The following is a 27,352-nucleotide window of genomic DNA, read 5'->3' on the forward strand; positions in this document are numbered from 1 at the left end:
TAAGGAACAGGAATGGGGAAAATAGTAATAGCTGGAAGCATCCAAATATCTTTAGATGATGGAGCAAAAACTAGAAGCTAATATATATAATGCACGCACACATTATGACAACTGAAAAGAGGTCACTGCTGTTGAAAGAACATAGAGTATGTATATTTCCAATTTTCTTTCTAATCTTGTTCAAGTGTCTCAATAATATTTAACAGTAGTATTTAACAATAAATAATATTGTTACTATTTATTGAACTATTGTATTTACTATGTTAAATACAATAGTATTTAACAGTCACGTATGTTTTTTTTTTAAAGAAAAAAACATATTGCACTTTTATTCATGAAGGGATCCAGATCCATAAGCAGACAGAAATGAAGTCCATCATTCAGGCCTCCCTATTAAGGCACGGTGCAGCTGTTATTCTGAATTTTACACTCAGAGCAATCCTCAAAAGCTCCTCTCGAGTTTGAGCAAGTGACACCGCATTTAAAATTATTATCTCCTATTCCAACTCTCACCCACCAAAGTCAGGATCAAGAGCATCAAATATCTGGACTGGAGCGGGAAATAAAAGTTTGAAAGTCTCATTGAAAAATAAACACAAACTTGCTCCTTTTGCCACCTATAGAGATCTCTGTTGCTTTTAACCTACAGCAGGGGTCTCCAAACTTGGGAACTTTTAAGACTTGTGGACTTAATTGTGGGAGTTGAAATCCACAACTGTTGAAAGTTCCCAAGTTTGGAGACCCCTGACCTATAGGGCAGGGGTCTCCAACCTTGGCAACTTTAAGACCTGTGGACTTCAACTCCCAGAGTTCCTCAGCCAGCAAAGGTGGTCTCCAACCTTGGCAACTTTAAGACCTGTGGACTTCAACTCCCAGAGTTCCTCAGCCAGCAAAGTTTCCAAGGTTGGAGACCACTGCTATAGAGTATTTACTTTCTCGGGACACACTCGCAACGAGTGGCCTTCCGAAGGAAGTGGGTAGAAGGGGGATATAAAGGGCAGAATTCCAAGGGAAGGGACCTATCAATGCATTCGAGCGACTCTGCAAGTTTCACGATCTACCGTTTAACCGGCCTCCCTTTCCTCCGCGCCTGCGCGGGAGCGTCCCTCGCAAGCCCCACCCACTAGCGGAAGTTGACGTCGTCGCGAGAAGGCGCTCGGCGCCCCCTTCCATCTCGCTTCCCGTTTTTTCTTCGAGCTCCACAAAATGGCGAAGATCGCCAAGACCCACGAAGGTAAGAAACGGCCGCGGCCTTTCACGTTTGGGCCGCGGCCTTCTGGCCCGCCTCTCCTCGCCTTCCCTTTCAAACGGTCGCCAAGGCGTCGAGGAGAAAGCTCAGGGTGTGAGGAGAGAGACTCCGGGGGCGGGTGAAGCGCCTGGGTCTACGTCGGGCCTCGGGGCCTGCGCGTTAATGGCGTCGCGGAGCGATTTTTCTCCCGCTTGCCCCGCTCCTCTTCCCTCCGGCCTCCGTGTCGTCGGTGAGCTCAGTCGTGAGAAAGGCCCAGAGGGCGGCTGGAGAAGTTGGGTGTGAGCTGGGCGTTAGGATGGGCCCGTCAGATAACCGCCATCTGTTTCTTCCCCACTCCGATGTAAGCGCGCATTCTTCCGTTGCCCGCTCACGGGATTAAAATGGAGGAATGTTTTTGTTCGTTAAACGACGAAGACATTTATTTGACAATACTGGTTGTTTATGAAACTTGCGCGACCGGAGGAAAAAAAACGGGCGAGAATAAGTAGATTCGGATCGACGTGTGTTGGGACATGAGGCCCGTTTTCTCTCTCAATATTGGGCGTCCGACGAAAGGTAGCCTGCTTTTGGGGTGGGTTTCGTTGTTTAACGTAGGACGGTTAAAAGGTGCAAAAGGGGTTTACCGAAGGAAACCTGCAAGAAACAAGACATGAGGAAGAGACCTCAGAGTAGAGGAGGAGGAGGGGTGTGGTTACGGTTTTGAACTAGGATGAAGCCACGTTTAGATTGACTAATAAACAGCACTCTTGCGGTAAAGTTTAGGATTACTACTAGGAGTAGGATTAACTCTTAGGAAATGTATTAAGCACATTTAATAAATTAATGAAGGTTTTTAAAGAAGAGGCTGGACAGTCAGCTGTCTGAAACGGCTTGACCCTATTCTAGTTCAGGGGGGTTGAACTAGAAGACTTCCAAGGTCCATTCCAGTTCTATTCTGATTGATTATGATTTACCCTTAATAAATTTATTAAGCATACTCTTAATCTACCTCACTGGGTTGTTGTTATTGTTGCATTCTTGAAGATTAAAAACCTAGATCTAGCACGTTTAAGTCATATGTACTTTGACCCTTCTGCCTTTCGGAAGCAATTATAAGCAGTTAGAAGGCAAAAATGTTATTTGTTTCTGTTATTGAACCTAGATTACCAGTTTGTAATCTTCAGTATGTGGCATACCATATTGTAGAATGTAATTTGCGAGTATTTGACATATGGTATTTACTCCACCTCTTCAATGGCTTCTGTTAAGAGAGGAACACCCTGCAGTGCTTTTTGCATTTTTCCTGCCTGGGTTATTTATTAACTTTTTATTTCAGATTGGCTTGTTCTTTTCAATAGGAAGTTCAAAATGTATCAATGCAGTTGAGTGTCTTAGGGTTTGTTTTTTTTAAAGATAATGAGAAAATGGATTTTTCACTTTAAACTGCACACATCATAAATGATTGATGAACATTGAACAGTATTAAACAGTATTAAAGATTTTAGAAATTATATAATTGGAAACAATTATAAAGATAATTGGAAAAATTAAATGAAAATTCAGTGTTCCCATTACGTACAAAAGGCGCTATTATTTATGTATGGGGGAAATGATCCAAAATAATTATTTAATAATTATCTACTAATTATAGCAGTCAGTGAATGTGCCACATAATATATGTTTTAAAATTAATACCATATATATAAAACTGATCAGAAGATATTTCATCAATTTTTCTACAAAATTTAATTAAAAAAATTAAACTGGCATGTATTTTGCATGGCATAGAATCTTCTGTAAAAGCTAGGAATGGAAAGGGAGCCAAATTTGGTGTAATTGTATTCTTTAATAAGAGATTTGAGAATTTTCCTAATAGTCTGGTGAGTCTGGAAAAATGATTGTTTGGATATAGGCTGAAAATATTCAGGGAAAGATTAAAAATTATATGACTTACCACTAATAAAGCAAAAAAGATTAGGTTTTAATAAGAAGTTGGTCTATTCATATTGAGAGTTGGATAAAAATAACAGTTCATTGAAATGGCTGGATACCATAGCTAGATATTCATGTATTACTTGCTAGATACTATGTATTAGTTATTTAAAAGAGACAGTGTATTTGCATGTCACATTAAGAAATAACTTTTAAGAGTTCCTGCCTAACTGGAATTGATCAGAATGGCAGGGTATTTTGCTCAGGTGCTTCCATTTGACTGTTGCTGTAAGCAGGCTAGATTGAAAACAACTAACCAAAGTGCATTGTGATGTCTGAATTCAGACTTCTGATTTGTTCCAGTCTTATAAATCAGAATTGAAAGTCATGAACAAAGATTCTAGAATGAATTCTAAGAATTAAAGTGATGCAAGCACAGCCTTTATTTAAGAGTGGTTCTTAAGGTTCTTAATGTGTTTTTCTCACTTCAATGCACATGAGTAAAAGTCCTGGCATATAATATCTTCTCTGATAAGTTAGAAGAACTTGAAGCTTTGTAAAATTATCTGTAACTTTTTTGATAATATGACCCATTATTTTTATTCTAAAAAGTAATGGGTAGCATTTTTACAAAATTGCAATATTGGTTAAGCCAGTTGTTTGGTGTGGACAGAGTTACTTACATTTGCCAATGTTCAAGACCCCAAGCCCCAAGCAAGGGGGTGAGCTCCTGTTACTTGACCCAGCTCCTGCCAACCTAGCAGTTTGAAAGTATCTAGATGCAAGTAGATACATAGGTATTACTTCAGTAGGAAGATAACAGTGTTTCGGGCATCTTAGCATATAATCATGTTGGCCACATAACTATGATTGTGTCTTCAGACAATACTGGCTCCCTCATTAGGAAACAGAATTGAGCATCATGCCTTAGAGTCAGACATGACTGGACAAGGAAATCTTTACCTTTTTTACCTTGCCCTACTGTATTTGGTGAATGGTAGTTGGAGACTGCCCTTAAATAAGAGTTGGACATATGTGCTCTTTTTCATTTATGCACAAGAACAAATTAAAGTTTTTCTCTCTTGAAAAATGTATTTTTGCATTATGGATGAATATGGAGCTGGAATATATTGCAATATGGTTTAAGCAAAATATGATTTGACATAGTATTGAATACATTTGGTTAAAACAAAATGCATTCCCCACATAATGTGAAACTTAAGTCTCTAAAAATGCTTTAATACTTGCTTTTCCTATGCATGGAGGAGAGGGGAGCCAACAATATAAACCTTGGTTTATTAATTGTAAGCATTTAACATACAGAGTAATAGAAGGTGGATAGTCTCTGCTCTCCAACTCAAAAACTTAAAAATAGGGTGGAAAAATTAGGAAACTTTGGGACCAGTTCCTAATATGTTGGTACTTCCAATCTCTAACAGTTCTAAAAATGCTGCTGTGGGACACGCAAAACCAATTGTCCTGCAGCACCATAGCAGAAAAATTGATTCTGCTAGATTACTTTGAGGAAGAACACACACACCCCTTTTTTAATATGATGAATGAATATAGGAGGTTTTTCCTGGCTGTTTTTGTGTTTTCAGACAGTTGTGACACTCAGGTTAGAGTGTAGTTACACTGTCATTAATTATGTCTGTCAAAAATTCACTCTTGTCAAAAATTTATTATGGTTTATGGAGTCACACAAATCAAATTTGACTGGGAATAAAGTTAAACTTCTCAAAATCTGGCAGAAATTGTGCATTTGATGCTTTTTAAAGCATATTCATATCGTTGTTAACACCAAGATCTGTGTACTAGAACATTCATCAAATTATATATTTAAATTGCTCTTACAGAGAAATAATATGTAAGCTCTCAAAAAATCAATTTTGCCAAGATTCATAAATTAAGAGTGGCGAGAAGACACAAGTTATAGAAAAGGTCAATGTAATGCCTTCAATATGTTTATTAAATTGTTTTGAAATGTGTATAATATTGGCTTGTAACTTTTTCACAGACATTGAAGCTCAAATTCGAGAAATTCAAGGCAAAAAAGCTGCACTTGATGAAGCTCAAGGAGTTGGCCTTGATTCTACAGGGTATTATGATCAAGAGATCTATGGTGGAAGTGATAGCAGGTTTGCTGGATATGTAACTTCAATTGCAGCAACTGAACTTGAAGATGTAAGTGTAACTTATTTTAATTAGCAACAGCACAACTGCATTGTTTAAAGAGTTTGTGGATTCAGTTGTTTAACAGTTATGCTTAAAAAGTTCCATTTACATTTTAAAAGAAATCTTAAATTATTTTAGTACAAAAATATATTCAATAAAAATAGTGTTGATCTCTCCTAATCATCTTGATTTATGTAGGATGATGACGACTATTCTTCTACAAGTTTACTTGGCCAGAAGAAGCCTGGGTATCATGCACCAGTGGCATTACTTAATGACATACCACAGTCAACTGAACAGGTGAATTTAAACTATTAATACAATAATACACAGAGGTATTTTATATTTATATATATGTGTGTGTGTGTGTGTCTATGATATTGTGTATATATATTGTGCCAAGGAGAAGAAAGAACACAGCAAGAGTCAACTGGGGTCAGTGGAATACAGTGGTCTCTTTACCAGCTATCCTGTGCAGGGAGCAATGTTCCCTCACGGCTGCACGGCCGCACACATGACAAGATGCTGCCCAGCAATTTCCAACTGCCACGCAGTGATTTTTTTGTTTTAAACATGCCCCCCTTAACAAAACCCCAGCTAACGGGATCGAGGCTTTGATGAGGTTGAGCTCCCCTTTGGAGATTGACGTGGAGAAATGAACCACCATCCCCTTCAATTAGCACGCTGAAAAGCAAATTAAACTCACCCCTTGTTCCCCTGCTCGCGCTATTTAAAGAAGGTGCTTCGGAAGAGAAGCTGAAAACACAGCCGAGATGGGGGGGAAAGGCAGCGCCTGGCAGCGGAGGCTTCAGAAAGGGCAGCGAAGCGGGTTAAAGGGACTGATTAAAATGGTTCCATTTTCAGATTCTGCCCTGCCCCCGCCTCCCATTGAAAAGCTTTTATCGGGCATTTCCATGCTGAAGCCGAGGGGGGGGAAAAAGTGAGAAAGTGCTCCTTTTCCTATTCCTTCTTTTAAAACCGCCTTTGCCTTTGGCCACCAGAGGGGAAGTCAGTTCCAAGCGCTCTGAAGGTGATTTCGGGACCAATATAATATGTTACTAAATGACTTGCAGCCTGAGCGGGCTGGGTTTGATTCGGATTTGCTCCACCCCTCGCAAACGCACAGGGTTACTCACTTCTTCCTCCCTGCTTGCCTAAAAGTGTCCAATCTGAAGGACTTTCCCGTTTTTGTAACCCGAATCGCGGTTCCCCCATCTTCTAGGAGACCTGAAGCCCTTCCCTCCTTTGATAAGATAGAAGCGCTGGATACAAAAGAAGGCTCTATTTGAAGTTGGCAGGATTCGAACCTCCATCTTTAATTAACTGCTCGTTCACCGCTCTCCCTCCCTCCCCCTTTGATTATTTTTAATTATGGTAGAATAATCCCCTCCTCCACCTTTAAAGGGATTTCTCTCTCTCCCCCCCCCCTCCTAAATTAACCTGGAGCCATGGAGAAATCAAACGAAAGATGGCAGAAAGTGGGTGGAGGATGAATTTTTTTAAAAAAGTCTGGCTTAGTTATTGTGTTTAAGCTGTGGTGATTAATAGTAAGAATTTGAACCCTGGAATTTCTAAGTACTGTCACCATTTCTTGTGTAAAATGTCCTGTAATGTGTACCACAGAGAGAAGATGTGGGGACTCAGGAATTGAGTACAGGTGTGATAACATACATAAACACACCTGAAGGCAGACTGAATGGGTAAATATTCCCTTCTCCGCAAGAACAGAACACATTAGCTCTATTATGTGTTTTACCCACAATGTGTAGATGTGAAGTATTTTAATATTGCAGACTTGCAGTATTATAAGTGATATTGATATTATATAACACTTTTAATTAAGCGGGTACCTTGAATAAATATAACTGAGTTTCAAATAACACTGATTTCGTTGTTGTCTTGGGTGACATCTGTGAAAAAAATTCAGGTGCTCAGGCATGAAAATGTGCCGCTCAAACACTATACTTCTCCACGCACACTGAAAAAAAGTTAGAGGGAACATTGGCAGGGAGTCCAAAAGGCCCAAGGTGGAAGGGGTGTAATAGTAGGGGAGGAATTGAAGTGGAGGCTATTTATGCAGGCCAAAACAAATGTGAGGTCTTTGCCTAAGGATTGTGTGGTCCTCGCTTAATGACCACAGCAGAAACTGCCTCTACTAGGGGGCATGATTACATGATTTATTTAACGTTTGCTTAGTAACAAATTCTTGTCCCAATTATAGTAATTAAGCAAGGGTTATCTCTAATTGAGATAATTTATACATAAACAAGATTCCTTATTTTAGTAGAATACATTTTGAATGGGATATTTTAAGGCGGACCTGGGCATTTTATGCACCCGGGCCATATCTAGCTCTTTGGGTATGTTGTCCAGCCCATGTGAGGTCAATTGGAAATTAGAAATCAAATATACATATATGCCAAGAATGCAATACAACTGCTTTACTTTTATTTTGAAGATGACTTTTTCAATTTACATATAAGTATGTGTGTCTGCCTATGCACATTTATAGCCCTGTTTTGGCCACCTGCAACATTCCCTGTTTCTCATGTGGCTCCTTGGGAAAATTAATTACCTATCCCTCTTAAAGGAGATTGATGGCACTTTAGTTTTGTAGAATGCATTATTTGAAAATAATTATGCTGAAATCTGAAGGATTAGCACATCTTAATTCATCTGGCTTCTATGATGTAGAAATGTGACTACAAATGTAAAGCCTTTTTAAACCCATATGTTGGCATTTTACCATAAAGAATTGTTTAAAGAGTAACAGTACTAATCACTACCCTTATAGACTGTTGAAGCAAATGCTCAGTACAGCTACATGAAGGTCTTTTTTTTTTACCATAATTGTCTTCAGTTTGTCTTTTCCCTGGTTCTCCAGAATGTCTTTCAACACTCCAGAACAGATTTTGAGTACGATAGAGATTGTTCCAGCCTTCACCTGCAAATTTTATTGGGACTTAAATCTTATTTATCTCACTTTTAGTATGATCCATTTGCTGAACATCGCCCACAAAAGATTGCCGACAGAGAAGATGAATACAAAAATCGGAGACGGATGATGATTATTTCCCCTGAACGCCTTGATCCTTTTGCAGATGGTAAATTATTTTCATTTTTCACTCAATTTTATCAGTTTTGTTTCCTTAAATTATCTTTAGCCCTTTGATTTCTGTTGGCATGCTTGAAAATTCAGGAGTTTTAGTTTATACACCTTGAAAGTTGTTTAAAATCATAGTTTGCCATTTTGTTCATCCTTTATAATACAGATTTTCTTTCCAGGTAGAAGGACAAGAAAATAATGAACCATTGCCATAGAAACACAAAGGGTTAAAGGTTTCTCTTTTCTTATTGCTTTGGTTATATATGCTGTACTTTGAGTGATTTTAATATTTAGTGCTCAAGAATCTTCCAACTTACTGGATGCTTTCAATCCAAAAGTAGAACATAAAGAATGACTGCTTTTAAAATTGTACCTAACAAACAGGAGCAGTTGATTCTCACATTTTGAATTTTCAAGAAGTTTTTGAGAGAAACAAAAGTAACATTTACAAACATTTGTTTCTTTTAGTAGTTCAGATCTATTCTGATAAATTTTATAAACCTAGCTTAGTGCAATGGGTATCTGTGGACCTGATGGAAGCTTTCCTTGGGTGCGTTAGTTTGACAAGGAACCTTAGAGCACCTGTTGATTAAAACTATAACTGGTTGCAGGTTTTTGTAAATTGGCATTTCAGCCTGCATGAATTAATAGGGATATGGATTTTACTTGCTTAACTGTCATTGATATAAACATGTATTGTCAGAATTCACAGGCCCATACTAACTGTCCTTAATTTCTTTCCTACAGCAGTACTGCTATATGCCAGTCCTGTCTGCATTCTTAAGGGTGCAGTTCAACACATCCTGTGTAGATAATGGTGAAAAAGTATCCCAAAGGAAAGTCCTATCAAAGCTGGTGTCAGAATGACACTGCCAATTGGGCATTGATGTTCAGCATAGCAAATGTATTAAGAATTTTATTTTGTCCTAAATACTTATGCTATACTACTGGTATAGCCAATCTGCACTTTAAAAATAGTGCATCCTAGATAGGATTGTTACTATATGGCTGGGCTTCTGTAAATATTTGAAGTTAGAATAAATTTCAAGGTTCAAATTAATATTTATGATGTGGGGAAAGACTTTTTGCCTGTGAGTATCCTTATGGTAAAAACAGTGTACTGCAATCAGTTCACAGTTATAATTATACCTTCAGAATAAGTGGGGGGAGAAATTGGGTGCTCTTAAAGTGAAGCCCTTTTAACATGCCTCCACAAAGTTAAGAATCTGGGGTTCATTGTCCAGATTCATCAAACATATACACTGATCTGTATGATAAAACAATTTTGAGTTATTTAGGTTTACAGTAGTACGTATAGTCAGATATCATAGGCTTTATCAGCTTGAACAAGGTAATGTGTTGATTATAAATATCTTTCCAAAGTGTTACTAATGGTAAAGAGATAATTTTCTAGGCTTCTATTCTGCTGCTTGAAGTCAGAACTGCTGATGGAGACAAAAGGCACGAAAGTGTACGTATTCCGGATTAGCAACCCAGGAACCCATCACTTCTGAAGACTCTTAACTGTTTTGTCATTTTATCATTCTTATCTCCTTTAAAATATTTGTTTTAAGCTGTTGTAGTTATGTTTGTGTTCAAACAGGTTAAATTGATCAGCAAAGTGAATAAAAGTAAGAATCATATAATTTCTTTAAATCAGTCAAAATATTAAAATTAATTGATTTTGAAATAAAGTAAAGTTAGAATAGAGCAGTTTTAAAAGCCAACTTTTCTGCCTTTCTTGCACTTATTATGCTTTTGCCCTGTTGCTGTTCTCTTCTGCAGGTGGGAAGACACCTGACCCTAAAATGAATGCCAGAACATATATGGATGTTATGCGTGAACAACATTTAACAAAAGAAGAGGTTAGTTGGTTAAGATTGTTACTCTTAACTTTCAGTTTTTATTTCTCTTAGGCAAGGCTTTTCTTAGTTCATGGCATGTTGAGGAGTTCCTGAAGAACCACTAGTAATTGATGTCTTCTTTTGCTGTATTTCTTCTTTGCTTAATGACCACTACTCAGTTCTTGCAATGCTTTAGAGACAGAATACTTGAGAATATTGTAGGAAAATGATACGCAACATACAGAGAGGTTTCCCTAACATTAAGACTTATCAAGATCTAAAACATGAAATATGGATAATATACAATTATATGAACATTTAAAAGCCTGGCAATATCCCTGTCTCAATAAACGGATTAAAAATTCTGGCTTGGTATTATACATGAAGTAGGCTGATTTATCTGCTGAATAGATAATGCTTTGCCAAGGCCCACTTTAAATCATACTACTGTTCATATCCTCTTAGTATATGTAAGAAATTGTCGTTTGATATATTGTAAATTCATGCACACACATGGACATACATAGTTAATTAACAAGTGCATAAAACATGTTTAAATCACATATGTAAGTATAATTTGAGCATAAATTATTCAGATAAATACTTGTTCAAATAAAAACAACAGTGATTTGCACTAGCCAGGAAATACTGTGGTAATTTTGAAAATTTAGACCAACATATTCTGTATTTTGCTTCATATATGCCACTCCCTTTATATACGTGGCTTAGGTTTATTTATTTGGCAATACAGGTAGTTGTCACTTAATAATGGTAATGGGACTGGAATTTCTGTTGCTAAGCAATGTACTTGTTTGACATGCTGCTTAGTGGCAGCAGATCTTATCCTTCCTGTTGCCATTTATTAAGCAAATCGCCATTTGTGACAGTTTCCCCATTGACTTTCTTTTTGGAAGCCAATGGTGAACGTCTCAAATGATGCTCACGTGACCATGGGGAGACTGACTAACATAAGTATGAGGACTGGTTGTAAATGCCACTTACTCAGCACTGTTATGAGTTTGAACAGCTGCTGAATGCTGGTTAAAGGAGGATCATCTGTAATTGATTAATGCCAATAATTAGAAATGCTAACCTGTAGAAACATTTACATCCCAAATTAAAATGTGGATCCATTTAGAAAATATGAATGTACCAATGACTTTGTGGAGTTATTTTTTAGTTCACCGTTTTTGAGACATAATCTTTTCTCTTTAACAGAGAGAAATTAGACAGCAACTAGCAGAAAAGGCTAAAGCTGGTGAACTTAAAGTCGTCAATGGTGCTGCATCCCAGCCACCATCAAAACGTAAACGGCGTTGGGACCAGACTGCTGACCAGACTCCTGGTGCCACACCTAAGAAATTGTCTAGCTGGGATCAAGCTGAGGTAACATCTTAATGCACGTTCTATTTTTTTATTCATTAACTTTGTTATTTGCCAAGTTGGAAATAAAATATAGGACAAGCTATAATAGTGCTCAACAGATACCTGTTTCAAGCACAGACAACATTCTTCTGGGACATTTCTAAATTAATCCATCAATGCAAATGAATCTGCAGATCTAAGCTTCAACATTTTAAAAAAGAATAATGTATCCTGTCATTTGAACCAGACATAAGACTGTTGAAAGATATGATAGGTGTTTTTGCAAAAAGTTATCTCGAAATACTTTTTCTTTAAACTATATTTTGTTTTGTTCAGACACCTGGACATACTCCGTCACTGCGGTGGGATGAAACACCTGGTCGTGCAAAGGGTAGTGAGACACCTGGAGCAACCCCTGGATCTAAAATATGGGATCCGACTCCTAGTCATACACCAGCAGGAGCTGCAACACCTGGGCGTGGTGATACACCTGGTCATGTAACACCCGGGCATGGAGGTGCAACTTCCAGTGCTCGGAAGAATCGATGGGATGAGACTCCCAAAACAGAAAGAGGTATTCTTTGTGAAACATACTAAAATATGTTTAGTCTAGTGTATCAATCAGTAAATTACTACCTTATGTTTAGCAGATTATCTTAATTTCAAATGAGACCAATGGTTTATTTAGTATGCTGTTGGAAAGCTTTTGAGTTCAGGAGTTTTTATTCTTTTAACTTGATTTTTGTCCCCTTAGTTCTCATAAGCTTTAGCTGTATCTTAATAACATATTGATACTTATGCTAAAAGTAGAATGTAGGTGACCTAATAAGCCACTTTTTAAAAAAAGAATTTTTTTTTGTATTTTGGGTATGTTGATGAAGGTTTTTTGCTCAGAGGAGCAAGACAATATTGCATATTAGTAAGCTCCCTGTATATCAGTCCCAGAAATTAAACTAATAACCCAATATAACTTTGCTTGGTTTAATTATTATAGATCAGTGGTAGTCAACCTGGTCCCTACAGCCCACTAGTGGGCGTTCCAGCTTTCATGGTGGGCGGTAGGGGTTTGCTGGAACTCTGCTTTATAAATTTTATAAAGTAAAGTTACTTCTCTACTTTATAAATCACCATTACTGTGGAACCGGTGGGCAGTTAGAAAATTTTACTACTAACAGAGATACAAAAGTGGGCGGTAGGTATAAAAAGGTTGACTACCCCTGTTATAGATAAACCTGAGATTAGGAGATTAGATAAAAGTACTGTGAAAGTTTTTACTTATATTTGTGAACTGAATTCAATTTGAAATGGTTGGATTTTGTTTTCCAGATACCCCAGGACATGGGAGTGGATGGGCAGAAACTCCTCGTACTGATCGAGGGGGTGATTCCATTGGTGAAACGCCAACTCCTGGAGCGAGTAAAAGAAAATCACGTTGGGATGAGACACCGGCAAGTCAGATGGGTGGCAGCACCCCTGTATTAACACCAGGCAAAACACCAATTGGTACACCAGCTATGAACATGGCAACACCTACACCAGGTAATTTCAGTTGCCTTAATAGCCAAAAATCTAGTTATGTCTGCTAGATTCAGTGGTATTGTATGAGAAGGGATCTTTGGCCAGTAGAATTTTCATTATTCTTAAGTTTAATTGAAGTGCACATGCACACATCTGCCCTGCTTGACACTTGCCTTGAATAGGAACATACTAGATCATTCTGGAAAAAGGAATGTAAGGAACAAATGAAATCCTATTCTATAATCATAATTGCTTAATGCTGAAGTTAGCCTGAATATCCATGATACTGTCATACTAATGCTTCATATTTGTGCTTTACTCAAACTTCATAGTTATCAGGTGAAGTTAAAGCGTTTTTAGAAACATACTACTTATCACAATATCTTGAAATGACCAAGAATTTTCTTTAAACTATGCATGTTGTCTCCATGTACTTCATATATTGAACAAATTCTTTATAGGGCACATAATGAGCATGACTCCTGAACAACTCCAAGCCTGGCGATGGGAAAGAGAAATTGATGAAAGAAATAGACCTCTTTCTGATGAAGAGTTGGATGCGATGTTTCCTGAGGGCTATCGGGTAAGGAATAAGCCATGTACAATTATAATAGCTGTGTGATAAATTCAGTGAATAAATAATCTACATATCACTAATGGGAATAAAATATTTTGATTCTATATGAACTATGAAAAAGAAATATCTTAAAAGGCCGAAGATTCTAAAATTTAGCATGATCTCGAAAATTAGACTGAACTTCAAAGATCAAAGAATGAACCAAAGTAGTTGAACAGCTAATTCATCCTCCACATGTTGATTTGATTTGATTTTAAGGTACTTTCAAAATGTCTTCATTTCTGATTAAACGGTAAGGGAGTTAATAGATTTTTGAGGAGGATCCTAACTTTCAGCTCTTTCCATGTTGTTCTTTCTTTGACCTCAACATCCTCTAATGCAGTTCCATCAGTAGGAACTAAAAATTATCCCTAACAATTCTTTGAAAGTAGGACGAGATACAAGCACATTTTACAAGATGGCAGAGCTGGGTGCCTGGCAAATTCATACTTTTCCAGCATTTAAATAGTGATATTCAAGAAGTCCATATCACTAATGCTTGTTTTCTGGGGAGAGGGCCTTAGAATTTACTGTGATGGCCTGGGTTACTTGGACTCTCTACCTCACATTCACCTTGGACAGAATTGTTTCCCAGAAGAGAGTTTGAGGACCAGCACTGTTCAGTCCGGAAGCAATGTATAATAGTGCTCAGGGTAAAATGACAAAAACTCCAAGTCATGACATTTGTTGCCTGTGTCTGGAATAGTAGAGCTATGGAAGGTCATTGAATGACTAGTTAGTTGCTTTCTGTTGGGCCAAGCTGTCTTACAGGCTTCTTCCCTTAAAATAAAGCAGTGTCTAAATTAACAAATAACAAATCTTAACAAATAAATTGAAACTATTCCTAGAAAAAACATAGCTCATTTCAATTTAAAGTACGAGATTCCTTTTTTTCTTCTGTGATGTGACTATGTGTTTATTTGCCCCTTCAGGTTCTCCCTCCCCCAGCAGGTTATGTTCCTATTCGTACTCCAGCTCGTAAACTTACAGCAACACCAACTCCCTTGGGTGGTATGACTGGATTCCACATGCAAACAGAAGACAGAACTATGAAGAGTGTCAATGACCAGCCTTCAGGAAATCTTCCTTTCCTAAAACCAGATGACATACAGTATTTTGATAAACTGCTGGTGAGTTCTTTGGTCTGAGAGTGTTGTGTTCTTTGGTGAAGAAATTCAAGTAAATCTATATTAATCTTGCATATATGTGACAATTACAGGTTGATGTTGATGAATCAACTCTTAGTCCAGAGGAACAGAAAGAAAGAAAAATAATGAAACTGCTTTTGAAGATAAAAAATGGTACCCCTCCAATGAGGAAGGTAAAATAGACTACTTCCGTATCAATGGCATTTTCCTTTTACTCCCACTTTTGGTTCATTTTGTCTTATCTTTGTTCCTAGATTGCTTTCAGCTTTGAGATAGGTGTGTGTCTATCCGCACGCACGCACGCGCACACACACACACACACTTTATTAATAAACTGTTTGTCAGCGTTTCAAATATCAGTTGCTGGCTAGTGGGAGGTATGGCCCAAGCCCCTTTCTGCTGGCCGGGTTGATTTTCCCATGTTGGTGACCAAGCAGGTGCCCACTGACATCTCTTCCATCCTTGACCTGGGAAGAAAGCCCAATCTGGTGGTGCTTGATTCACAGGCTGCAGCCCAAACATCGATGGCTGATTAGGAAGATATGTTGGCCAAATCCCTTCCTGCTGGCTGGGTTGAATTCCCCATGTTAATAGGGAATCTGTCTTCGACTCAATTGCAGGGTAATGGGTCATTTCATTTATCACTGTATGGAAGGAGTCAAAATCTCCACTCCAGTTTTTTGCCGAGCCTTGGCTGGGTAAGAAGAGGGAGCATCCACTCACGTTTGGCTACACAAGTTGGTCTGGGAGGCTCCAATCATCTTGTCGGTTATTGGGTGATTGCTTTGGTCCCCTCAAGCCGTGTGTTGAAATAGCTTTTCCAACCCCCTCCGGCTGAGACCGCATCTTCCCAGATCCTATAAATGTCTTGCCTTCCTCCTCCTCAGATTCCTTTGCAAAAGTGGAAGGGTTGCAGAGAAGCAACTTGTCCTCTGCTTCCATTCTCAAAGGCTCTATTTTCATCTTCGCTGATATTTTACACTGACCGGGTCAGGTCAGTGTTGGGAGTCAGCACCCCTCACCAGCACCCCCGTGCTGGCGTTGCTGGTGATTTATTTTAAGAGCGATTCGGGTTAATGTCAGTGTTCCAAATATCATCCAAAATTAAATCAGAGTTGAAGGCAGAACTTTCCTCAAACTTCCAATTTATTAAGAGCGACATGTTGGCACATCTGTGGAAAACCCGAATCTGAAAGCTTCCTGGGTTTCCCACCCAGTTGAAGGTTCATGATCTTGCCCCCACACCCACAAATCCATCACATGGTCCAATCTTCCACTGCCACGCTGGTAGTTTCACCCATCCAGTTCTGGTCAGGCTCAGAGGTGTAGAGACAAAGGATGACCTTGGGCTTCTAGAAAGGATTTTTTTTATTTTGACAACAACACATTCTATCCTTACTATTCCTCTCCCAATTTCCTTCTAATGAAACAGACTAGTAGAAAAGAATATTAGTGTGGCAGGCCAAAGATCCTAAAAGCAACCGGCTGCAGGCCTGACACTGTTCTTCTGAAATATGCTTGTTTGCTTTACGTTTCATAATTAAAATGCTTCCTGTGTAGAAATGCACTGTGGTGTTAAATGTAACAGCAATGTACCTTTATAACTGATTATTTGACTTGGTAGATGTTTGGAGTGAACAGACTATATATAATACTATGCTTTTTTTCTTCTGCTTCCATAGGCTGCTTTGCGACAGATTACTGACAAAGCTCGAGAATTTGGAGCTGGCCCATTGTTCAATCAAATTTTGCCCCTTCTGATGTCTCCAACCCTTGAAGATCAAGAACGCCACTTGCTTGTGAAAGTTATTGACAGAATCTTATATAAGTTGGATGACTTAGTCCGGCCATATGTGCACAAGGTTTGTGTCTCTGAATGTAGTATTTCAGCGTGTTACATACTTGTAAACTCATAATTGTAACTATATTTTGTACGTAAATGTAGAATGACACTGGCTATAATTGCAGTGTAACACTCTTCTAGGATATAGGATTTCATGTGCAAGCTTCTAATCTTTGTGTAATTTTGATTCATGCACTTTTCTTTTCCCTTCACTTTCTTCCAAATGACAGGAGAATTAGTGTAAAAACAGAGCATTGTGATTAGAAACAAATTATAGGCTTTCTTTTTTTTTTAAGTCCATGGGGTTGGCCTTTTTTTAGCAATTGGTTAAATGTATCATTTTAATTTATTAAATATTGAGATAGTTGAAATGAACCTTAATTTCTTCCACTCCCCAGCCATATAAGCAACAGAGAGTGAGGAGGCAAGCCACAGGTTTTAAACAGTCCTTCAAAAGACTCTTTAGTATTACCTATGAATTGCTATCTTGTTAAATGATTAGTTCAGATGGTCTCTCTCTCTCTCTCTCTCTCTCTCTCTCTCTCTCTCTCTCTCTCTCTCTCTCTCTCTCTCTCTCTCTCTCTGTATAGTTTTCCAAAATTAACCTTTAAATCGAATTCTTAAGCTATCAATTTAGATTGTTAAGTGTTTATCTTACAAGAGACAGGTTTTGTTTGTGCTTGCAAAATTAATATTACATTATTTGTATCAAACATTAATTTCCATGAGTTTTGACTTTCATTAAATTTCTTTTAGATTCTTGTGGTCATTGAACCTTTGCTGATTGATGAAGATTATTATGCTAGAGTGGAAGGCAGAGAAATCATTTCCAACTTGGCTAAGGTAATATGTCTTTCTAATCTATTGGGTTGATACTAACAGATACTAGCTTACAGGTGGAGGAACAGATACGCCAAATGGTTGTCTACAATTTGAATTGATCTATTGATATGCACATAAAATTGACCTGTTAAGAACAAGAATGTTTCACTTTCAGCCATATTCTATCATTGAAAAGCAACCAATAATGGCAAATATGGGGCATCAGTGTTTTTGGTTTAAGGTTGGATTAACAGATTCTTATGTTTTTTGGTCCATTCAGGCAGCTGGGCTGGCAACAATGATCTCTACCATGCGACCTGATATTGATAACATGGATGAATATGTTCGTAACACAACAGCTCGAGCTTTTGCTGTTGTTGCTTCTGCCCTAGGAATTCCATCCTTGTTACCATTTTTAAAAGCTGTGTGCAAAAGCAAGAAGTCTTGGCAAGCCAGACACACTGGCATCAAGATTGTGCAGCAAATTGCTATTCTTATGGGTTGTGCAATTTTACCCCATCTCAGGAGTTTGGTGGAAATTATTGAGCATGGTAGGTGTGTTAAATGCTGTTGTTCTGTAACTATGAGATTGAATGATTTAGAATTGGATGTTAGTAATCTGTAACAACTAAATGAAGTGGATTAAAGCAGTCTTTTTCTCTATTCCTTTTGAAACGTAATAAGATTCTTTACATTTGAGAATAAAACAGTTGATCTTCATCCTTTAAATTCCTCAGTAAATTAGCCCTCATTATGACAAATCAATACTGACTTGATAGGATAGAAGCAGTATATATCAATTAGATGGATTTTGCTGAAGTATAGGATCTTATGTCAAAAATGAGGCTATCTCTGGTAAAACAAACTTCAGTATGTTGATATTTGTCTCATTACAATTCAGAAAAACTTCCTGCTTATTTCTTTGCCTTCATATCTTTGTTTTCTGGGCTCTATCTCATTCTAAAATCCATCAAAAGCCACTCTGCTGCTGGTCTTGTCTTTCCCAAAGTTTATATGACCTAGTACCCATTGCAGACTTTCCATCTGCCATCATGTTCATCCAAAGGTGCCATCACCGAGACTTCTAGGAGGACAGTTGCTGATTTTCCACCAAATGTTATCTCAAAAGTTAATCTAGATGGCTAACCCTGTAGAGCAGATCCTTGAATGTCTGAAAAAAACCCAGACTTTCCCTTTAGAGCCGAGGTGGCGCAGTGGTTAAAGTGCAGTACTGCAACCACTTCAGCTGACTGCTATCTGCAGTTCGGCAGTTCAAATCTCGCCGGCTCAAGGTTGACTCAGCCTTCCATCCTTCCAAGGTGGGTGAAATGAGGACCCAGCCTGTGGGGGCGATATGCTGACTCTGTAAACCGCTTAGAGAGGGCTGAAAGCCCTATGAAGCGGTATATAAGTCTAACTGCTATTACTATTTATCTGAAAGCAGAAGTTGTCTGAACCTTCCTTATTTAATAAAATAAATTAGATGTTATCTCCCCCCCCCCCCGCTCCTTAACAATGGCAGCATAGTTATTACACTCCCCCCCTCCCTACTATAATAGGTAAGAAATCTAAAATGGAGACTAAACTATGTATTTGTTTTGCAGGCTTGGTTGATGAGCAACAGAAAGTACGCACCATTAGTGCTTTAGCCATTGCTGCTTTAGCTGAAGCAGCGACCCCGTATGGTATTGAATCATTTGACTCTGTTCTAAAGCCCCTCTGGAAAGGCATACGTCAACACAGAGGAAAGGTATGTCCAATTTAACATCAGCCAGATAATATTAGTTAACAGGTGGTGTTATTTATAATAATGTTTGTTTTATATATATTTTTAGGGTCTGGCTGCTTTCTTGAAAGCCATAGGATATCTTATTCCACTTATGGATGCAGAGTATGCCAACTACTATACCAGAGAAGTAATGCTCATTCTTATCAGAGAGTTTCAGTCTCCTGATGAAGAAATGAAGAAGATTGTGTTGAAGGTACGTAGGTATAGTTGAACGTGGAAGAATTTGTTGGATTCTGCTTTGTTCTGCTGGTGGAAGCCTCAGCATCGAGAGGTAAAGAAAAATGGATATGACTCCGAGATGCATAAAAGTAGAGAGGTGTACATAAATGTAGAGACAGTGGTAAAACTAAAAAAATATTAAGAACTTCAGGTTCTTAACCTTAGCACCTACAATTCACTTTAGCTGAAGAATTAATCTTCACAATATTAAAAGTATGTTATGTTCCTTTCCATTATGTAAATAATCTTGAAAGAGATTCTGAAATAAAAGTATAGCAGCTTTTTAAGATTTGCTAATGAAGTAGTGGTTGAGCTGAATTTCGAACTAATTGGTTTCTGAGGAGATTCGAAAGATTGTTAATGTAAATATGAGAAGCCTGTAAGCGCTCTGGATATTGCTAAATTCCCAGCTCTGCATTAGCATAATCACTATACATATGCAAACACATTCAGTGTTGCCTATTCTCGCTGTAATGCTCTTCCAAATAATTGTATTTATTTGAGATGCACAAAGCACACTTGGTAGAATACCATCTTTTCTTTATGGAAAATTTTACATTAGCTTGTCTTTTTTTTTTTCCAGGTGGTAAAGCAGTGTTGTGGCACAGATGGTGTTGAAGCAAACTACATTAAAACTGAAATTTTGCCTCCATTTTTCAAGCATTTCTGGCAACATAGAATGGCATTGGATAGAAGAAATTATAGACAGGTATTACTATTATCGACACTAGTACAGTAAATTTTAACAGTAATTCTTACTAATTACTTTGAACAGAATATAAATAAAATGTTATTGTTGGACAACATTTAATTACAATTGCTAGGAAGTGGAATTGGGAACATCCGTAGAGGTCTCTAAGCAGAGATAATCGGCTTAGAAGAAAAAAGAAAAGGAATATATGTTGTGTGCCTGATACATATATACCTAAAGGGGAAGGAAATGGGGTGTTCCTTCGTGTTTTACTTTGCGATTGATTACCTGTTACGTGGCAGCTAATTTGTGATAGTATCTAGTGTACTTTTCAAAAATCCAGATGTATCCATTTTGCCTTTATCCTTAATACATTATTTTTGTTTGGAAATGTAATTGAGATGGTTCCAGATTTCTAAATTGATCATTGATTCCGCAAACTTTTGTGTTCGTTGTAGTTGGTTGACACAACCGTGGAGCTTGCAAACAAAGTTGGAGCTGCAGAAATTATTTCCAGGATTGTGGACGATCTGAAAGATGAAGCTGAGCAATACAGGAAAATGGTTATGGAAACCATTGAAAAGATCATGGGGAATCTGGGTGCAGCTGACATTGACCACAAGTTGGAAGAACAACTTATTGATGGCATTCTATATGCCTTCCAAGAACAGACCACAGAGGTATATGAATATACTCACAAAAGCTATTCTGGATTTTAAACTCAAGTTATGGCAAATATTGGGAAATGTTGGAAATACATATTTATGCCATCAAAAGTCACTTGATTGTTGCATATGGCAAATTAATATATGTTAGAGATACACAAATGAGATAACATTTCATCTCTCATTAGGGCTGTGCTTCGACTGAGATAAGCTATTCTCTGCTCCAGTAAATAATCAGCATCTTTTTCATGATGGGAAAGAGCTCTCCAGCTTTCTTCATCTAATACGTCCTGCTTTTGGGAGCACCTTAGTCCATTTTTCAGTAGAATAGAAATTAACATTAAAATACTTAAATTCTCTTCAGTGGGCATCATTGCTAAACATTCTCAAGATGGAATTGATCTATTTCAATGTAAAGGCTGGAGTTAAGTTATTAAAAGTTCTTGCATTATTTTGCTAACAGAGAACTACAGTTCTAGTGCTTGTAATATTTCTTGCTTGTCAAGTCACGTCAAAAGATAACAGCCTAGAATCTAATCTTGCTGTAATGTGACAATAAAAAACATAACAGTCAGTATTTTAACATTGGTCTAATTTTTTTTATTGATAGGACTCGGTGATGTTGAATGGCTTTGGTACAGTGGTAAATGCTCTTGGCAAGCGAGTGAAACCATACTTGCCCCAGATCTGTGGTACAGTGTTGTGGCGTTTGAACAACAAATCAGCCAAAGTGAGACAGCAAGCTGCCGACCTGATATCTCGTACTGCAGTTGTCATGAAAACCTGTCAAGAGGTATTCACTGTTTGCTATCTTCTTCCATAAACATCTGCTGTTGGTTTAAAGTTGTTGGATTCTAAGTATATTTTTCTTTGTCTTTTGGTCCTAGGAAAAATTGATGGGTCACTTGGGTGTGGTATTGTATGAGTATTTGGGTGAAGAATACCCTGAAGTACTGGGCAGTATCCTAGGAGCTCTTAAAGCCATTGTGAACGTCATTGGTAAGTATGTATGTTAGTTGTGGTTAGAGTGACATTTTTACTTTGAAAAACAGAACTGGAGATTAAATGTATTGTTTCCTATATTTAACAGGTATGCACAAAATGACTCCTCCAATTAAAGATCTGCTCCCAAGACTCACACCTATCTTGAAGAACAGGCATGAAAAAGTACAAGAGAATTGTATTGACTTGGTTGGACGTATTGCAGACAGGTAAATGCCTTTGTAACACAACATTATCAACAGTTAAATATGTCTTCTTAAAATGAATTTATACAAGTAATTCTCAACTTACAATATAGTACATTTTGTGACCATTCAAATTTACAATAGCACTGAAAAAAGTGACTTAAGACCATTTTTCACACTGTTGCAACATCCCCAATGGTGATATGATCAAAATTCAGATGCTTGACAACTGACTCATATTTATGACAGTTGCAGTGTCCTGGGGTCATGTTTGGGAAACCTTCTGATAAACAAAGTCAATGGGGAAGCCAGATCCCCTTCACCGTGTTACTAACTTAATGACTGCAGTGCTTCACTTAACTGTCGGTAAGAAAGATCACCAAATGGAGCAACACTCACTTTACAACTGTCTCACTTAGCAACAGAAATTTTGGGCTCAATTGTGGTTGTAGGCCGACTACCTGTACAGAATTTATGAAATTTGAATGTTCTGCTGAAGACCATGTGTCTACTATTAATGCCTCTGTCCTCATTAAATATGTTCCATCATTACTTTTCCCTCAAAATTTAGCAGTGCATTTCAAACATATAGAAAATTTCCAACATGCTGACTGCTGTATCTGTCCAAGAGAAATCTGGACAAGTTGTTCTCCTTCCCAGAAATCCTCTCTTATTCAGTGTCTTTTTCTGCATAGAGAAAAAGCACAGAAAGATTTTAGCATAAAGAGTGACTGTATCTATCAGGATAGATAATGCCATCTTGGGGAGGTGCTTTGGTTTAGAGGTTAAGAGTTTTGGGGAAAGAAGCCCTGATCTTCTCTACTATTTCACTTAATTTGGCAAATGTATTTAAATGTTCTTTATTACTATTATTAATACCATTTCTTCTTTCTTCCAGGGGGGCAGAATATGTTTCTGCAAGGGAATGGATGAGGATTTGCTTTGAATTGCTTGAATTGTTAAAAGCACATAAGAAAGCTATCAGAAGAGCTACTGTGAATACATTTGGTTATATTGCAAAAGCTATTGGGTAAGTATAAGCTTCCTGTACTGATTTGTTTAAATGGGGAATGAAAGGTTAATGCTGCAGTTAACTCTATTATGATTATCTATGTCCTGGTTGTTAGTGGCAAGACATTCTCACTTTAAACATTTTACCTAGCTTAGATTTTATGCATTTAACCGGAAATTAATTTCTTGAACAGAATCTAACATTTGAACCAGAAGAGGGCATTAGTTTCATTTAATGTAATATTGTGACAGAATTGGAAAGAAGAAGAAGAAAAAAGAAATTAAGTTAGCAGTAAAAAAAAAAAAATCTGATAATCTGGCTGCACATTATATGTAATAAAATTGTGGATTGATTAATTGTGAGCAATTAGAATTTTTACCAAGGAAAATACTATGCATCAGACATTATCACATGAGCTTCCCCATGATTATTGTAAGCTTGTGTAATAATTATGTATAAAGTTACTTAGTTTCATACGATTTTGTAAGCGTATTATAAAACTTCTGTCAACAAAAAATACAAGAAATCTTTTTTTTGAAAAAAGTTTTCTTTTTTCCTTTCAAATTCATTCTTAAATATACATTCTTATAATTGCTGTTTAACATTTGTCAATTCATAACATTTTTCCGCCTGTATATTTACATTTTCATACTTTCTTATTCCTCCTTCCCTTGATTTAATAATGTGTCGTCTGAGTTATTTGTTTTGTGCTTTTTTCCTTTCTCTTTCTATTTATCTTTTTTTCAAGCCAATCATAAAATCGCCCCCATGTCCTGTAGTACACTGATTCCTCTTTGTCCTTTATTCTCAACGTCAACCTATTCATTTCTTCACAATCTAATATCTTCTTTATTATCTCTCCTGATGGGATTTTGTCTGCTTTCCAATTTTGTGCAAATACAATTCTAGCTACAATCAGATCTGGGTTTTCTTTAGTATATTTCTCTGGTATAATACCCAATAAGAATATCTCTGGCTTAAATTCTATGGGCTGATGTATCATTTTTTCTAACCATGATTGTATTTTAACCCAATAGCTTTTTGTGTCTCTACATGTCCACGACATATGATAATGTGTTCCTGGTAATTGGTGACATTTCCAACAAGAAATCTTTTCTTGAGAAGAATTACTTGTGGCAGGCAGATAGATTTCTAACTGTAATTTTTCTATAACATTCTTATCTTTCCTTTATTTTAGGCCCCATGATGTGCTTGCAACCCTGCTAAATAATTTGAAAGTACAAGAAAGACAAAACAGAGTGTGTACAACAGTGGCAATTGCTATTGTGGCTGAAACGTGTTCCCCTTTTACAGTACTTCCTGCACTTATGAATGAATACAGAGTTCCAGAGTTGAATGTTCAGAATGGTGTATTAAAATCTCTTTCTTTCCTATTTGAATATATTGGAGAAATGGGAAAAGACTACATTTACGCTGTTACCCCCTTACTTGAAGATGCTTTAATGGACAGGTAATTTTTCACTCCACACTAAACTATTTTTTTTGTTTCCTTTACTCTTATTTGCCTGGTTATAGTAAACCTAACAAATATTAAGCCAATTATTTAGGTTCATGATTGTGTGGAAGGACCACAGAAACATGCTCATTGAGATGTAGAATTTTTGGGGTAGCTGAAAAATGTGGTTTTCAGTTTCTTGGACATAAGGAATACACATATAGGTAATAATCAATTTTGGACCTCCTTTATGTATTTAAATAAATGGATCATTAGTATATTTGAGTGTTATTTTACAGTATATAGCTTTTCTTGAAATACAGTAATTACCATGGTCTGGAGTTAAATTATCTTAAATGATAATTCTCCTATTATATTTCTTTACCCCAACAGTAGAAGGGAAATGAGAAGAGAAGGAACAGTTCCTTTCTTACCCCTTGTTTAATTATTTGAATAGGAATTCAGCTCCAGAGCATGAATAGGTGCTGGGATAGAGGTTGCCTCTATTGCTATGGTTCCTTATACTGGTTGTGTAAGTAAAGGAGAAGCAAGGGTAGCGATAGAATGCTTTTGCTTTTTGATATTCTTTTTATTCTCTACCCATCCATCTACTTATCCCTATCTTGCAACTTATCTGAGCTGGGGAGTCAGCCCATTGGGCTGCTGAAGTACTGCTGCTCCCTCTAATTTCTCTCTTTTTGACACACCTTATATTGATCTGTTTTAGGAATTTAGTTGACCTGGCAATGTTTCGTTTCTTCTTTTTGTGGTATTGAAGCAGTTTTAACTTAGTCAAAAGGGGGGAAGTTAACCCTGCTAGCTACCAACCCCAAGACTATTGAAGAGAAAAGGATGAACGGTCATGTTTGATATTAAAAGATTTTATTTTATCAAACTAGAATAACTCCTGGCTCAACGTAAGGTTGCTGGCGGAAAGAAAGAAAGAAAAAGGGAGGAAGTGATTGATAATTTTTTTTCTGTACAATTTCTTTTTCAGGGATCTGGTGCACAGGCAAACAGCTAGTGCAGTAGTGCAGCATATGTCGCTTGGAGTATATGGGTTTGGCTGTGAGGACTCTCTGAATCACTTGCTAAATTATGTGTGGCCCAACGTGTTTGAGACATCTCCTCATGTCATCCAAGCAGTTATGGGAGCATTGGAGGGCCTAAGGGTAGCTATTGGACCTTGCCGGATGTTGCAGTATTGTTTACAGGTAAGTTGGATAAAAATAGCAATAGCAATAGCAGTAGACTTATATACCGCTTCATAGGCCTTTCAGGCCTCTCTAAGCGGTTTACAGAGAGTCAGCATATTGCCCCCAACAATCTGGGTCCTCATTTTACCCACCTCGGAAGGATGGAAGGCTGAGTCAACCCTGAGCCGGTGAGATTTGAACCGCTGACCTGCTGATCTAGCAGTAGCCTGCAGTGCTGCATTTAACCACTGCGCCACCTTGGCTCTACCTAGATTTGCCTACCTAGATTTCTGAATAATTTTTAAAAAGAGTATTAAATCAGGAAAATTATTTAATTGAAGTGTATCCTGCCGCTGTCTTAAAGACTTCTTTATGTTGAACTATAGAAAAGAATTGTAGCAAGATTCCATGTATATATAGATAATGAAATCTTCCAAGATTATTTTTTTGCTAGTAGAAAGTTTTCTGAATGATTCATATGATAAGAAATAATATGTAAACTAAAATTATTTTAATAAAAGACGACATAAACCACAAAGTATAAAATCAAATAATAAGTAGAAAGGCAGTGGCTAGATGCAAGAACTTCTGCGTTATTGTAATGTGACTTTTGCCACACCCTTCTTGTGGTCTATTATGTAAGCCAGTGTTTTTCAACCTTGGCAACTTGAAGATGTCTGGACTTCAACTCCCAGAATTCTGGGAGTTGAAGTCCAGACATCTTCAAGTTGCCAAGGTTGAAAAACACTGATGTAAGCTACTTCTCAAAACTTTTGCCAAGTATTTCTAGGAAGGAGGAGCTAACTGAATAACATGATACGCAGGTTTCTGACATGTCATAAAATGCCATTTCTTGTAAAATGATCAGTAAATAAGATGATTCACTTAAGTGCAATTTAATTTCTGGTTCTATTTTTTTTCCCCTAGGGTTTGTTTCACCCTGCCAGAAAAGTCAGAGATGTGTATTGGAAGATTTATAATTCCATCTATATTGGTTCACAGGATGCTTTAATAGCACATTATCCACGAATCTACAATGATGAAAAGAATACCTACATTCGTTACGAACTTGATTATGTCTTGTAATTTTATTTCTCATTTGTTTTGTGTTCAATAGACAGCTATTCCATATTTGGTTCAGAACTGGTGATGTACAATTTTTAAGACACTGCAGAGTACCGTAGAATGGTCAGAGGCAGAGCTTAGAAATCAATAGCATGATTTTTAAATAACATGTCTTTGTTTTGGTGTTAAAGCCAGTAGTGACCAAGAACACAATGATTGCTGAGAATATGGGAGAGGGGAAATCACCTTGATGAGGATTTAAGAATCTGTTCCTTGTGTTGAAAGGGGCTGTTTGAGAAATAAACATTTGTGTATAAAATATTAATGGTTATTTGTGTGTGAGCATTTTTGGGCAGGGAGACATATAATAAGTCTCAGATCATCAAGCAATTTATGTAAAAAGGTGGCATATTACATTTTAATTGTCTTTGTCATACCCTAGCTTTTGAATAAATAAGAAACGTTCACATTTTGA

The 27,352-nt window shown here is 37.3% G+C and overlaps 1 protein-coding gene across 2 annotated transcripts; it reads left to right on the forward strand.

Moving 5' to 3' along the window:
• Positions 1 to 1,114: 1,114 nt before the first annotated feature.
• Positions 1,115 to 27,352, forward strand: SF3B1 (splicing factor 3b subunit 1). Of its 2 annotated transcripts, XM_087707529.1 has the most exons (25): positions 1,115 to 1,234; positions 5,178 to 5,344; positions 5,534 to 5,635; positions 8,325 to 8,439; positions 10,227 to 10,306; positions 11,504 to 11,671; positions 11,987 to 12,224; positions 12,977 to 13,189; positions 13,630 to 13,751; positions 14,717 to 14,914; positions 15,004 to 15,105; positions 16,615 to 16,794; positions 17,532 to 17,618; positions 17,878 to 18,148; positions 19,202 to 19,347; positions 19,433 to 19,579; positions 20,189 to 20,314; positions 20,755 to 20,976; positions 21,572 to 21,754; positions 21,849 to 21,960; positions 22,052 to 22,172; positions 23,047 to 23,178; positions 24,359 to 24,631; positions 25,614 to 25,830; positions 26,740 to 27,352. In XM_087707529.1, the coding sequence occupies exons 1-25, from the start codon at positions 1,207 to 1,209 to the stop codon at positions 26,896 to 26,898; spliced, it is 3,909 nt and encodes a 1,302-aa protein (XP_087563655.1). In that variant the 5' UTR covers positions 1,115 to 1,206; the 3' UTR covers positions 26,899 to 27,352. The 2 variants fall into 2 exon arrangements, with proteins under 2 accessions (XP_087563655.1, XP_087563663.1); XM_087707537.1 differs by lacking the exons at positions 1,115 to 1,234; positions 5,178 to 5,344; positions 5,534 to 5,635; positions 8,325 to 8,439 and adding an exon at positions 8,454 to 9,912.

Source organism: Thamnophis sirtalis, unplaced genomic scaffold (genome assembly GCF_051295495.1).
Source record: "Thamnophis sirtalis isolate CommonGarterSnake01/CBP01778 unplaced genomic scaffold, rThaSir2_p1.2 scaffold_1, whole genome shotgun sequence".
In the NCBI taxonomy this organism is placed as follows: Eukaryota; Metazoa; Chordata; class Lepidosauria; order Squamata; family Natricidae; genus Thamnophis; species Thamnophis sirtalis.